This window comes from Phyllosticta capitalensis (genome assembly GCF_038381095.1).
Source record: "Phyllosticta capitalensis strain CBS 128856 chromosome Unknown BKA78scaffold_7, whole genome shotgun sequence".
NCBI lineage: Eukaryota > Fungi > Ascomycota > Dothideomycetes > Botryosphaeriales > Phyllostictaceae > Phyllosticta > Phyllosticta capitalensis.
In genome coordinates this window covers 193,009-205,095 of record NW_027117445.1, presented here as the reverse complement: position 1 = coordinate 205,095, position 12,087 = coordinate 193,009, and the positions used below count along the sequence as shown (strand labels likewise).

At 54.6% G+C, this 12,087-nt stretch overlaps 4 protein-coding genes across 4 annotated transcripts; 2 read left to right on the top strand and 2 right to left on the bottom strand.

Moving 5' to 3' along the window:
• Positions 1-58: 58 nt before the first annotated feature.
• Positions 59-1,805, top strand: BKA78DRAFT_380885 (chaperonin 10-like protein). The gene is made up of 5 exons (XM_066892981.1): positions 59-280; positions 546-586; positions 637-886; positions 959-1,408; positions 1,491-1,805. Exons 1-5 carry the CDS (start codon positions 142-144, stop codon positions 1,727-1,729), a joined length of 1,119 nt encoding a protein of 372 aa, XP_066742325.1. The 5' UTR covers positions 59-141; the 3' UTR covers positions 1,730-1,805.
• A 409-nt stretch (positions 1,806-2,214) lies between these two features.
• BKA78DRAFT_159208 (uncharacterized protein) lies at positions 2,215-3,250 on the bottom strand. The gene is made up of 2 exons (XM_066883079.1): positions 2,465-3,250; positions 2,215-2,409 (listed from the first exon to the last, which is right to left on the bottom strand). Exon 1 carries the CDS (start codon positions 2,822-2,824, stop codon positions 2,483-2,485), a length of 342 nt encoding a protein of 113 aa, XP_066742324.1. The 5' UTR covers positions 2,825-3,250; the 3' UTR covers positions 2,215-2,409; positions 2,465-2,482.
• Positions 3,251-9,401: 6,151 nt separating this feature from the next.
• BKA78DRAFT_159192 (uncharacterized protein) lies at positions 9,402-10,551 on the top strand. The gene has a single exon (XM_066883078.1). It carries the CDS (start codon positions 9,869-9,871, stop codon positions 10,454-10,456), a length of 588 nt encoding a protein of 195 aa, XP_066742323.1. The 5' UTR covers positions 9,402-9,868; the 3' UTR covers positions 10,457-10,551.
• A 742-nt stretch (positions 10,552-11,293) lies between these two features.
• Positions 11,294-11,800, bottom strand: BKA78DRAFT_317988 (uncharacterized protein; the record flags this gene model as incomplete). Its single annotated transcript, XM_066888745.1, has 1 exon — positions 11,294-11,800. The coding sequence occupies one exon, from the start codon at positions 11,798-11,800 to the stop codon at positions 11,294-11,296; it is 507 nt and encodes a 168-aa protein (XP_066742322.1).
• Positions 11,801-12,087: the final 287 nt, after the last annotated feature.

Here is a 12,087-nt window from a genome sequence, read left to right as displayed (position 1 = left end):
GAGAGTATTTAAGGCAGTGTGAGTAGTTCAGGAGAGATTTCTGCTCTCACGAAGTCCAGCATCTCACCCATTTCTGCGCGCGCATTTGCGATCATTCGACACTTGAATTGTTTAGCGGGAAAAGCTGAAAGCGGAGGAATCATGGCATCGACAGACCCTGCATCTACTGAGCACGTCGAAGCTCACTTCGACATCCCTGCAAAGACAAAAGCCGGAGTAGTCGTCAACGAAGGTCCCGACTTTAGAGTAGAGGTGCAAGAAGTCGACGTGCCAGAACCAGGTTTGTTTCTCTCGTTCATTCTCGTATTCAAGAGCCATGCATTGGTGTTGTCAACAGAAGGAGCATAGTTGTGCAAGACTCTCAGCAACACCGTTTGTTGACTCCCGCCCCCGCTTGGCTTCGTGCCCGCGATAAAAATATCAGAGTTTGCTCAGCCCTACAACCAGAACCTGGGTCTTGTAAGCTTGCAACGCAGCGCCACTTCGCCAAATTAATGTCAAAAATCCACAAAAACAAGCCAATTACTGATTCATCTTCCTCAAAGGGCCGAATGATTTACTCCTCAAGCTTAGTTGTACTGGCCTTGTAGGTGCCACGCCAAAGTCAAAGCGTTCAATCGGCTAACTCGAGAGCAGTGCATGTCCGATGTCCACTTCATGCAGAACGACTGGGCTTTGCCCAAGATGTCAGAGTTTGGCGTGCGATGTGCAGGCCACGAAGGCGCAGGTGTAGTCGTCAAGATGGGCGAAAATGTCAAGCACTGGAAAATTGGTGACCGCGGTGGTGTCAAGCCGCTCATCGACGTATGCGGCAACTGCGAGCTCTGCTGGGACGGCAAAGAAAACTACTGCACCAGGGCTTGCTACACTGGCTTGGTCGCAACAGGTAAGTTTGGAATTTCTCTGAGCTTCGCGGGTTCCTGGCGGTCGTGGTAAATCCGGGCTCATGACTTTTCAGGAACTTACCAACAATACATCGTCTCCCCGGCCAAGTACACCTCGCCCATACCAGAAGGTGTCCCGGATACCATTGCCGCTCCAATCATGTGCAGTGCCAGCACCATGCACCGATCCCTCATCGACGCCGAGCTCAAGCCCGCCTCTTTTGTCGTCTTTCCTGGCGGTGGTGGCGGTGTTGGCATCCAGGGCGTGCAGCTTGCCAAAGCCATGGGACACCGCCCGATAGTGGTTGACACTGGCGCTGCGAAGAGAGATCTTGCTCTGAAGCTTGGTGCTGAAGCTTTTGTCGATTTCATGGAGCACGGAGCGGAGACTGCCGAGGAGGTCAAGCGCGTCTGCGGCGAGCTGGGCGCTCACTGTGTGATTGTGACGGCTCCGCAGGCGTACAAGAACGCAATCAGCTACGTTGGAAACAGAGTTGGCTCCAAGATCATGTGTGTCGGACTGCGTAAGTATTCCCTATCTCAACCGCGAGACGAGCTTGCGGAGCGATTTTCCCCGCCAGTGCAATGAGGCTGACTGTCGCACAGCTCCTGCTGGCACGACCAAGATCGAAGCTGAGCCATCCGAGTACATTTTCCGCAACCTGAGCATCGTGGGAACGCTGGTCGGCACCATGAAGGACACTGCGGCCTGTCTTGATTTTGCGAGACGGGGCCTGTTGCAACAGATTGCAGAAGTGCGACCCTTGAGCCAGATGCCAGAGTCGGTGCAGCAGCTGCGGAGAGGAGAGATTGCTGGCCGCGTCGTCATTGACTTCGATCTATGAGTTACGAATTCAGCGTAGGTGTTGAGGTGCGGAGTTGACAGGGGTGACTGTAGCATTTGAGCATGAAGTTCATATTCGATACTTGCCACAACCTTCAAGTTTTCTTCTTTCCTGTTCATCGTCACCATAGATTGGACCAAGAACTCAAGACGGGATGCAAAAAGGTTGCGGCAGAGGAGACTCGCCGCCACACTTGCGTGGCTTGCTCGGTCTCGCGTCCGCAAAGGCAGATCGTCCCGAGCGGACCCACCACCCCACAACCTCAAAAACACCAAAACGAATGCAAAACGTACAACAGGCGGGATTCGCTGCTGGTCACCCACGCAACTACTAATCGCCCGCAACGTAGCTTGTCTATGGAAGAGCGGACGGGGTTCCGAATTCTCTACGTGCTATGGTCGTACGTGATGGTTGAGCTCGGGGTGTGACGATATAACCGGACGACTCGAAGACATTTCGCGCAGCAGGAAAAGTTCAAAATCTCAGAGCAAGTAGCGAGTTCAAGGCGACGAAAATGATTCCATTTTTCCCAGGAAGGACTGTGGCCATGCAGAAACTGAAACTGACATATGTACTCCGTCTACTCCCGACGTTCCGATAACACCGAAGCTTCGCCCCTTCAGCCATCCTCCAGGTGATCACATTGCCCCATGTCAAACATGATGTTGAAGGGTGGAGAACTGCGTCACGTTAGAACGGTTCGTGTCCAGTGGGCAACAGGCGTGGAGAACTCACAGGCTACTCGAATCCACTCTACTCGCAAGCATCGGGACCCGGCTTGCAGTCGACGTTGATGACAGTGAGGGACACTTCGTGCAAGTTGTCTGGAGGCTTTGCGACGTTGTGGCATTCCGCCCTCCAGACGAGATTCACGTAATCTTGAGACGTTCCGTAGAACAAGCCTTCGTATTTGAGACAGTTGACCGCAAAGTATCCGTCAGGGTTGTTCGCAGGGTAGTCGGCCTTCGTCGTGATGGTGCAGCAGTAGTTGTCCTCGTAGTTGTCTGGCTTTGCAAGTGCCTTTGCCTCAGGTGCCGGAGCCGCTGTGGCGAGGAGGGGAAGGAAGAAGACTGCGAGGTAGCCGAGACCGTACATGTTTATTGGTATTGATGCGTGGAGGTTGTGACGACGGATCTCTCGAAAACGAAGTTGGTTTCAGTGGTATAGTTGGACTGCCAAGTCTTGATGGAGGAGAGAAGAGCTCAGTGTTGGACTTGATGATCATTCAAAGGTAGCGAACACATCCATTATATAGTCCACTTGCTCACAGGACGACACCCAAGTTGTTGTGTTTTGCAGCCGTCCAAGCCCGGACAGCTCGAGTCATTGACTATATTTAGTTGGGCGTTGTCGTCGAAACCCTGGATAAGTGAAAAAGCATATCTTTAAACGCGTACGCTTACGCTTTCAGGGCATTTTGAGTCGACAAAGTTGGAAATTTGCGGCCAATAGCTTTACACAGATGCGGAGAAAACATTGACGCCCAAGTCCTCGCTGCTCGATGATCCGAGAAAGCTGAACTTCTGCTCCGTCAATGCGGTAGTAACGGCGCAACGGCTTCAGCGGAAATCTAGTTCACGTGAGTAATGCGGAGCATACGTAAAGGAATTATCCCAATTGGGACGCGCGACTGCGCGTGCTGGGCAATAAACTCAACGAATCCGGCAACCGAGATATCCGCCTGGCGCCTCACGCAAGACGGACCACGCGGTCGAACGTGGATGACACTGCCCCGTTGACGCCGTCTGCGCACAACTCTGACGGGAATGGTGGCAGAGAATCAAGCTTACCAAGGCAGATACCAATACAGCTCGGACCTCTCGAAGCCGCGCGCGAGACGTCCAATCGGTAGGAGGGGGCTGAGAAAGCAAAAGAGCTTCAACGAGAAGTAGACAGCCACCGGAGCGGAACTAGCTCACACAGACGACTATTCCACCTAGTCCAGCTATACGATGCTGTACGAGGCTTTTGGAGGCGCAAAAATTAGAGACCAACTACAACAAACAGTTCTATCGTCGTTATAGAGGACTTGCAACGAGGTGTTGATAGAAGGTCTGAGCGGAGTTTAGCCTCTTCTGTGCAATCGTCCGCCGCGAGCTCCCGCTTGTTCCGAACGGTCCGTCCCAATATCACGGGCCGTGCCATGCGTTGAATCGCTCGCAGTTTCCAAAGATAATCCGCTTGGCCAGGCATGATGTGTCATGAACGGGGTGACGACACAGACGAGCAATTGCCACGCAAGGTTTCCCCCAAGCGTTCGGAAAGAACGCGAGCAATGGTTTGGTTGTCCGACTGCTCTAGGAGCGATGTCCTCTGTCTACGCGGAGCTTCGGGAAGACGCAGTGACGTTGGTTTGAGACAAAGCACGCGGTGGCGTCTCTGTCAGGCGAGCTGCTCGTGTTCTGGAAGCCATCGCATAGGGCGAATCTAGATGCCTGGCGACTCCTGGGGTATGGCCAAGGCAAATGTGCGAAGTGAAGGGCCTCGGACCGGTACGGTACGTCTTGGGCGAGTGCTTGCTCGAATTCCTCTCCTCTTTTCGGCTCTTAGCGCGGAGGACTTGCCGCCTGCACCGACGCATTCCTCAGAGGAAGTGGCACGAGACTAAGTTTAGCAACAGTGACATCGTTCTAGAACGAACCAATGATGCGCCGCTGATGAGAAGTGCAATGCGAGTGCGAAAAGCACAGAGCCCGTGTTTAAGTTTTTGAGTCGATGGGAGAAGAGGCAAATGCGCGCCGTTAGGTGTGGTCCAGGACGGCGTTTTGCAAGTCCTGAGTTGTGGTTTGTTGACGTGCCGTCGTTGGGGTCACAAGAGCGCTGTCCCGCAGCGTCCGTCCAACATCGATCAACCTTGTTCGGATGTTGGATCCCCAAATTATCTGCTTTTGGACATGGCTTTCCGGATGGCGTCCTCGCCGACTACGAAGTAACTTCACTCGGAAGACTGGCTGAAGCCACTAAAAGAAACCCATGTGGAAGATCCACATTTTGTTGCTCGACGGGAAGGGCTTTTCGTCCAGAAGCGCCCTCACTAAACCGCAAAGGCAGAGCGAAAAATGTCTGAAGTGCGTAGGTGGCACCAGCTCTAAACGATCCGTTCACGATGCGTATACAGGACGAAAATTTGATATCGCTGGTGGAGTGCTTAACAGAGCCATAACATCATGAGAAGATCGCAAGGAATAGCTGACCTTTCCTTCTGCCGGGTTTCTCCACTCTTAGCAATCAGTCTTCAGTCAACAATCCAAAGTGATATCCCCACTCTTTGACGAGCCGTTGAGGCCCAAGAATTCAAGGTTCGAGTGTGTAAGGTGTCTACGCATCCACAAGCACAGATTCTGCGGCCTTGAATGTTCTTCGCCATCCGCAACGTGAGGATGTGACATTGAGGGCCCAATGATGTGCCGAGCGTGAGCATAAATAACATGCTCTACCTTGTCGATGCTTCCTAGTAAGAGCATAAATGCCCACAGTAAGCGTTCTCGACTTAGGCTAAAATCCCGACCGCCCATTAATTCATGCCCTCTACACTTCTTCTTACCTGGTGAAAGTAGTCAACCCTTTGCACCGTGTCGGTCAATCCTTGCCCACTTCCGAAGTTGGCTGCGGAGCGACAGCCTTCGGAACTGAGAAGCGAGCGGACAGTTTCGGGACGCAACGACGAGTCGACAGAGCTTACGATGACTCTGAGAGACTGTTGCAATTTCGGACTGCATGGCATTGTTCGCAATATTCGTACCAGCGAATTCGAATACGTTCCAAAAGCGGTCTCCGGGTTCAGGGGGAAGACTGAGGAGATCGCGAGAACTCCAGTATGCGAGAGCCGGTACGTATCCACCGGCAAGTTAGAAGACCAAGTGCAAGTCAAGCCGACCCTCAAAATGTTCAGACCGGGGCTTGTTGAGGAGTCGGTGTCCAGGGGAAGCTTGGATTGCGAGAGATCGACACCGCAAGTTCCTAATCTAGACAGGTCTTTCAGCTTCTCAACGACTTTCTCTTCCATCGCATCCATTTTGCAGTTGGATCGCTTTCAAGATCAAGTAAACGCACCTTCAGCCTTTGTCAGAAACCAAAAAGATGACAAAACCAGTGCGCAAAAGAGCTCATGCAAAATCCTATCACCAAGTCATCGTAAGAAGTTTGCCGACGCAGCTTAGCGAAGGTCTGTCGAATCTCCGAGAATAGCTACCGGTGCATCACCAGAATAGCTCCTCCATTTTCCAATGGTCTCCAGGCAGGCTTCTCGAGTCAAATTCAACACTGACCTTCCCCAACTTGCAATTGACGCGTAGAACCAGGCGATTACGACTCCGACGATGCTCTTAAAGCAACTGCCGGGCTTCCGGTTGGTCTGACTCACTTCTCAATTTCCACATGCACAGGCGCAAGGGAAGAGACAACTCTGGCTTCGTTAGCTTTGTTTTGACGATGACCAAAGACGCGGACGTGGAGACGGACGTGAATGAGGCCAAAGTGAGACCATAACGGCTCCACACCCAGTCACGCAGACACGGCATTATTCGTTCCTGTCTCAAGTCCACCATCTCCCGCCGTTCGTTGCACACGTTTTGGCGTTGAGCGGATAAGCCAACACCGCCGACCTCCTGGACTCCTCCGTCCTGTCTCAGCCCCAGCTTCTTGCACCGTTTGTCGTAGATGATTTGGCGCTGAATGGATATGCCGACGATGTCGAATTCAGAAACTCTCTTTGCCTTCCTTGCTCTTATAACCCGGGATCCTAGATCTTCCCTACTCTAGGCCCGTTTTGCGGAAGCAAAAGCCCATTTTTGGATGCGCTTGGGTTTCTATCCTCAACTGTCGTGATTTTACTGTGTTTCTGGCGGTATTGGAATCATCTCGAACTTACGATGAAGGACCCCAGTAAAGCCCCGAAAACTAAGAGACTAGAGAGTGAGCAGTCAGCGTGGAACGAACGACCATACCAACAAAGACAGTGCTGACGATCACCAGACAAACGACTCACCAACCACCAATCTTTCTGCAACAACCGACGGCTCTCCACAACAACACCTCCGTCGCATCGGCCGACTTTGGTTTCATCCCAGAACGACGTCGTAGAGCACATGCACACCCGCTCCGCAGAAAACGACTCACCACCACCAACCCCTCGTCTCCTCGTCGACCGTGCCGTGCAAACCGTGCAATCGTCCAACTCTTTCTTCACGATCACCGGCGGCTCTCCGCAACGACATCTCCAGCCCATCACATCGGCCGATATTGGTTTCAGTCGAGAAATACGTCGTCACGTCCATCTCTGCCGTCCTGTCTTACTTTTGATGTTGGGTGTTGGATACTACGCTACAACACAAGTTGCCACGCATCATACCGTCATGGACCAACCATCATCTCTGCGAAATAAGCAGGACAGCCAGGCGTGACACGAGAGCAGGCGCCAAAGAAGTCAGGATCATGGCCAACCCACGCTGGAGCCACCCCTGAGCGGGTGGGCCAGTGAGTCAGTGAGTGAGCAAGTGAGACAGCACCCGCCAGCACCGCAGAATCAGCAATAGTAGCCCATCGGCGCCTCCGCCTCAGCGCAGGCAGGCAGCACAATGCAAGGGCCCTATAAGCAATGCAAACACGAGCTCCCGCTGCCTGTCTACTTCCCAACCTGCCGCTCTAGTCGACCGACCTGACGTCAGCGCGGCAGCGAGAGAGCGAGCGACGCTGACCTGGCCGCCTACTCGAGTAAAACGGGACGGCGGGACCGTGCGATTTGCTACGCACAGTTGCAACTCAAAGAGGGTAAAGACATCCTCGTTCGTTTTGCCGCATGAAGACGTGATGGGCCGGATGGGTGGTTGACCACTCCCGCTCCGCTCCGCGCCGCGCCGCGTCGGTCCCGCGCTCACTGACCGAGCACCTGCCTAGAAGCGTTAGGCGGACGGATTAGGCAAGTGACGGTGACATCTTCGCGTCGACCCACTGCGGCGCCACCGCAAAGACGCTGGAAAGGTAGGTAGGTAGGTAGGCAGGCTGAGAAGAGTTAAAGGATGATGATGGATTTCTCGAGGAAGATGAAAAGGGGGAGAAGATGGGACAAGGCGAAAGACGAAAGAGCAACACAACGCATGTGACGAAAAAGGAAACCACCCCCAGCCCTCATCAACAACTTTCAGGTGTCCGTACTACTGCGCTCGCGCCTACGTACCTAGGCGAGCTCGCGCACGGCATCAGGCTCCAGCACGAACACGGCGCGTTAGCACAGCGTGATGCAAGTAGGCGGACAGGCGGATACGACGATCCGCTCGCGCGAGCGACAACAACTTGACTCTCTCCGTCGGATCTTTCGTCCTCCCGACGACGATCGCGGAGAAGGAGTTGGGTGCGAGGTCGTACGTAAGTCCGTCTGCCCGCGTGTCTATCAGACGGGGGCATTTCGCTCGTTGCTGTCTGGAAGCAGGTCAGATGGATTTTGTTCATAGACCAGCTCGAAGGGAAGCGCAATAGACAAAAGTCATGTCCTCAGCCGACTCCCGACAGCCCGGCGTCTCCTCAACGAGCACAGTGCATCGTTTGTCTCCGTCTTTGCTCCCAAGTCTGCATTCTCCCGTTTTTCGGCCGGCCTCGTTGTTTTCGCCGCGACATGCTCGTTCGGTTCGGTCGTCGGATCCAATCGGTTGTGCGATGTTAGGTAATGTACGCAGGTGGTGAAGAGCGCTATCATGCCAGTAGAGTCAGTCAGCAGAAGCGAACAAGCAGCAGCACCGACAACCATCGCCAAGCGCTCGACTGCCGACATGAAGGCCAGCTGGCACAGGAACAAAACAAGAACACGACAAGAAAAAGCAAAAGCCGATGCGCCCAAGCAGGTCAGAGAAAACCCCGACTCGACGCTTCCGGTCAACGACAGTCGCACGCCGCGCTGTGGGTAGCCTTGGCCTTTCCGGTTCCTCTCGATCCCAATTTCTTGGTCGATGCGGTGAGATGACACGAGGCTGGGCACCTGCCTCACCAAGTCCACGCTCTGGGGCCAGCAAGGCCGGGATCAGCTTTTCTGAAAAAGGCAATGTGACGAGATGAGATGCGCAAGAAGTGCCGGTGGTCGGAAAGGGAGGAGGACTGGACGGCTTGCAGTGCCATGACTGGACCCCAGGTTGTTCGTGCATGCCATGATGTTCGAATTGCCGGCTTGGGCATCTGACCTTGTCTCCCAAGACAATCGAGCAGACTGGATTTCCTTGATGCTCTCCGTTTTCCAAGCATCAGACCAGCCCCATGTATTCCTCTCCTTCACCTTCCGTCTGTTTTGTTTGTCTTCGTCTCCTTCCTCTCACTCTTGCTTGCCCTCCTCCTCGTCTTTGCGCTCTTCCAATCCAGCTTTCAGCTCCAAAGCGGAAAAAGCAAAAAATCCCCCGACCAGTAGCGTCGCATGCAATAGCATGCTGTAAGCCGCAGCTAACTTGCAGCAACAGTCTCACAACCACCAGCACCACCACCGCTGCTGCTGCCGATTGCTGTTGTGTCGTAGGGCTGCATCCATCTGCGGCTGCACGAGGTAGATAGGCCCCCTACCCCTTGTCCCGAAATCCACATTCTTTCGTCTGGCTTACGCCGTCCGCCTGATCGAGCAAGTGCTCGCTGGCACGGCACCGATGGCAGACTTGCAGCGCATACTCGGCAGGAGAGATTGCGAGCGCGAGTGCGAGGTCCTGAGCTGATGAGGAGCTGCTGTTGAGCTGCAGACGTCGGCAGCATTCGTCTGCAGCGCATCCTCCCTGTCCAGCTAGCACGAGAGCAAAAGAGCAATTTCCGAATTTTTTTTGGAGCTGCGGATGGAAGGAGGATGAAGGAAGTGTGGCGAAGCGGAGAAGGAGGAACAGGGACAAGTGCCGTCTCCCTGCGCACTACACTACGCTACGGCAATCCTATGCCTTTGACAGATCTATTTCGAATCTCTTGGGTCAGAGTTTGGCCTACGCGAAAGTGAGCAAGAGAGGCCTCGGTATGTACCGCTTGTTTCCCATCGCGAGATGGAATTCGCCGGCGGTGTGAGGTTGTGGGTAGGTAGGCATCGTGAGCTGCGTTGTCCTGGGTTTGTCCTGTCTGTCATCGAGCACACGCTTCACAGCCAAACCAAGGCGGACGAGCCCATCTCATAGCAAGCCCCATCCCATGCACTCGGTGTTCGGTGTGTGCAGCGCGCGGGCTCAACCAGCCAGCCAATCCGCGTCGTCGCTTTGTGTGCGGAAACGCCCCGAGTGGACGGATAGGTTTTGCTCTACAGTACCTACCAGTACCTACCTAGTCAATCAGTCAGTCAGGCGGTCCAGCAGGCAAGTCGTTACTGTGCATCGGTTCCACCCCTTCACCCACACATCCGCCATGTTTTGCCCTGCCATGCGATGCGTTGTCATCCGTGTCGTGCATCGTGAGGTGCGCCGCGTCGGGCTTGGGAGCGGAGATCCGGAGGCGTGGCGTGGCGGCGGGGGCGCCACCACCACCACCACCTCCACAACCACCCAGACAACCACTACACATGCACGACGCCACGCTCCGTCCAACGCACGCTCGCGCTGCACCAACGCGCCGGTAAGTTGCTCTTTGCCCTACAGCTGCCTGCCTGGCTGGCGGAGGAGAGGCGTGATCGTGCGCGGGTTCGCGGCGTTCTTGGCGGTGTCTTCTTGTCCGAGGGGAGGGAGGAACGTCGTCGCGAGGAAGAGGTTGTGGAGCAACGACGGGGAGGGCTTGGCTGGACAGTAGGGCTAGACAACACGAGACTGGCCCAGCTAACCAACAGCCAGCGCGCTGTGCTTGGTGCAACTCTCCGCCCGCCTTGGCCAACAGTCAGATTTTTTCCATTCTTGGTGTTTTTGCTCACTGTCACTGCATCCAGCTTCCTTGTTGCAGTTAGCCCAGCTGGGCAAGAGGTCAGGTAGGTTGGTCGGACAAGATGTCTGGAGGCGGGCGGTGCTCGTGCTTCGTGCTCGTGCTTCTGGCTGGACGACCCGAGAGAACAAGAGATGAAGTGAGCACAATGGCATTATCCATGCCAGCCAGCCAGCCTGCTTGCCCGTCTGCCGGTGAGATGCTGCACCAGCTCGCTAGCTAGCTAGCTAGCCCGCCAGCTCGTCCCATTTCCCAATTCGCTTGGTTCCCAGTCAGCCTTGCAGACAATATGCTTGGTAATGGCCTCTTTTCCACTCGACTGGCATTGCAATGGCTCACGGACCTACCACGCAAGAGCACGCCCGTCGATTTCGGCTTGTTCCTATCCGTCCGCTTCTGCCTCTCTTCTCGTCAGATGCCTACCTGCAGACGGTGGCTGCAGCTAGGAGCAGAGATTTGCAGATCGTTCGGTAAACGGGAATCCGAGTCGTTGCTCGCTCGAGTCGAGTCGACCGAGCTGGGTAGCAAGATACGAGAAAGCTGTATTCGAAAATGCCGATTCTATTGCTTCCATCTGCTGCACCATCTTGGCGATTTCCGTAAAGGGTAGAAGCAAGAAGCAAGATCGCACAGCGCCGCAGCTCCCGCTGCACTGCTCACGTACGGTGGTGCTGCTGCCCTGGTGTGTGTTGCTCACTGCTCACTCACTGCTCACACCATTTTCTCCAGGTTGTTTGCCTGCTGGCTGGGTGGCGGGCGTAGTAGCACCAATCCATCACGCCGCTTCTGGAGCTCTGGAGCTCCATCCAGTCGAGAGCTCAAGCTGGACAACGCACGTTGTTGCCCCCGACCCGCAGCGCAATGCAATTTCGGAAATGCAAATGCGACTGCGACTTTGTCGGCGACCAGCAGGACACGACAAACTACGTGCCTTGAAGCAGAGCAGTGCAGCTCGCGCAAAGGCTCCAACCGAGCTCCGCTGCTCAAACCCCCATATATGATGTGTTCAACGAACCATTCCGGTAATATGCGGCTCGTACCTGCTGTATGTCGGCAAGCAAAGCTGCAAAATGTGCAAGGTAGGTAATGGTGGTAGGAGGTGGGAGGTCGGCCGACGGAGCGGAGCGAGGAAGGATGATTAGACTTGGTCGCGTTGGGCCAACAGGCGGTGGGGTGGATGTGCTGACGAGAAGAATGCGTGCGCCACACATCTGACATCTCAAGGAACAAGCAAAGAGCCTGCTGCGGAAATATTCAGGATGACGCTGCCAAAAAAAGATCCGCAGTGGTAATGTGAGCATGGCCATCATGTTGCGAGACGACCGACGACGCCAAACACCGAGGGCGCTGCCTGCCGGACAATTTGTATAAGATGTCGTGAGATGCCCTGGATGCTGTTTGCTGTTTCGAATCATCTCATCATCCCAACCGGTGCAGTCCCAAGACTTCTAGAAGCCGCAAGGAAAAACTTTTGCTTCTTGCTTACTCACCTTATCCTGTCTTCT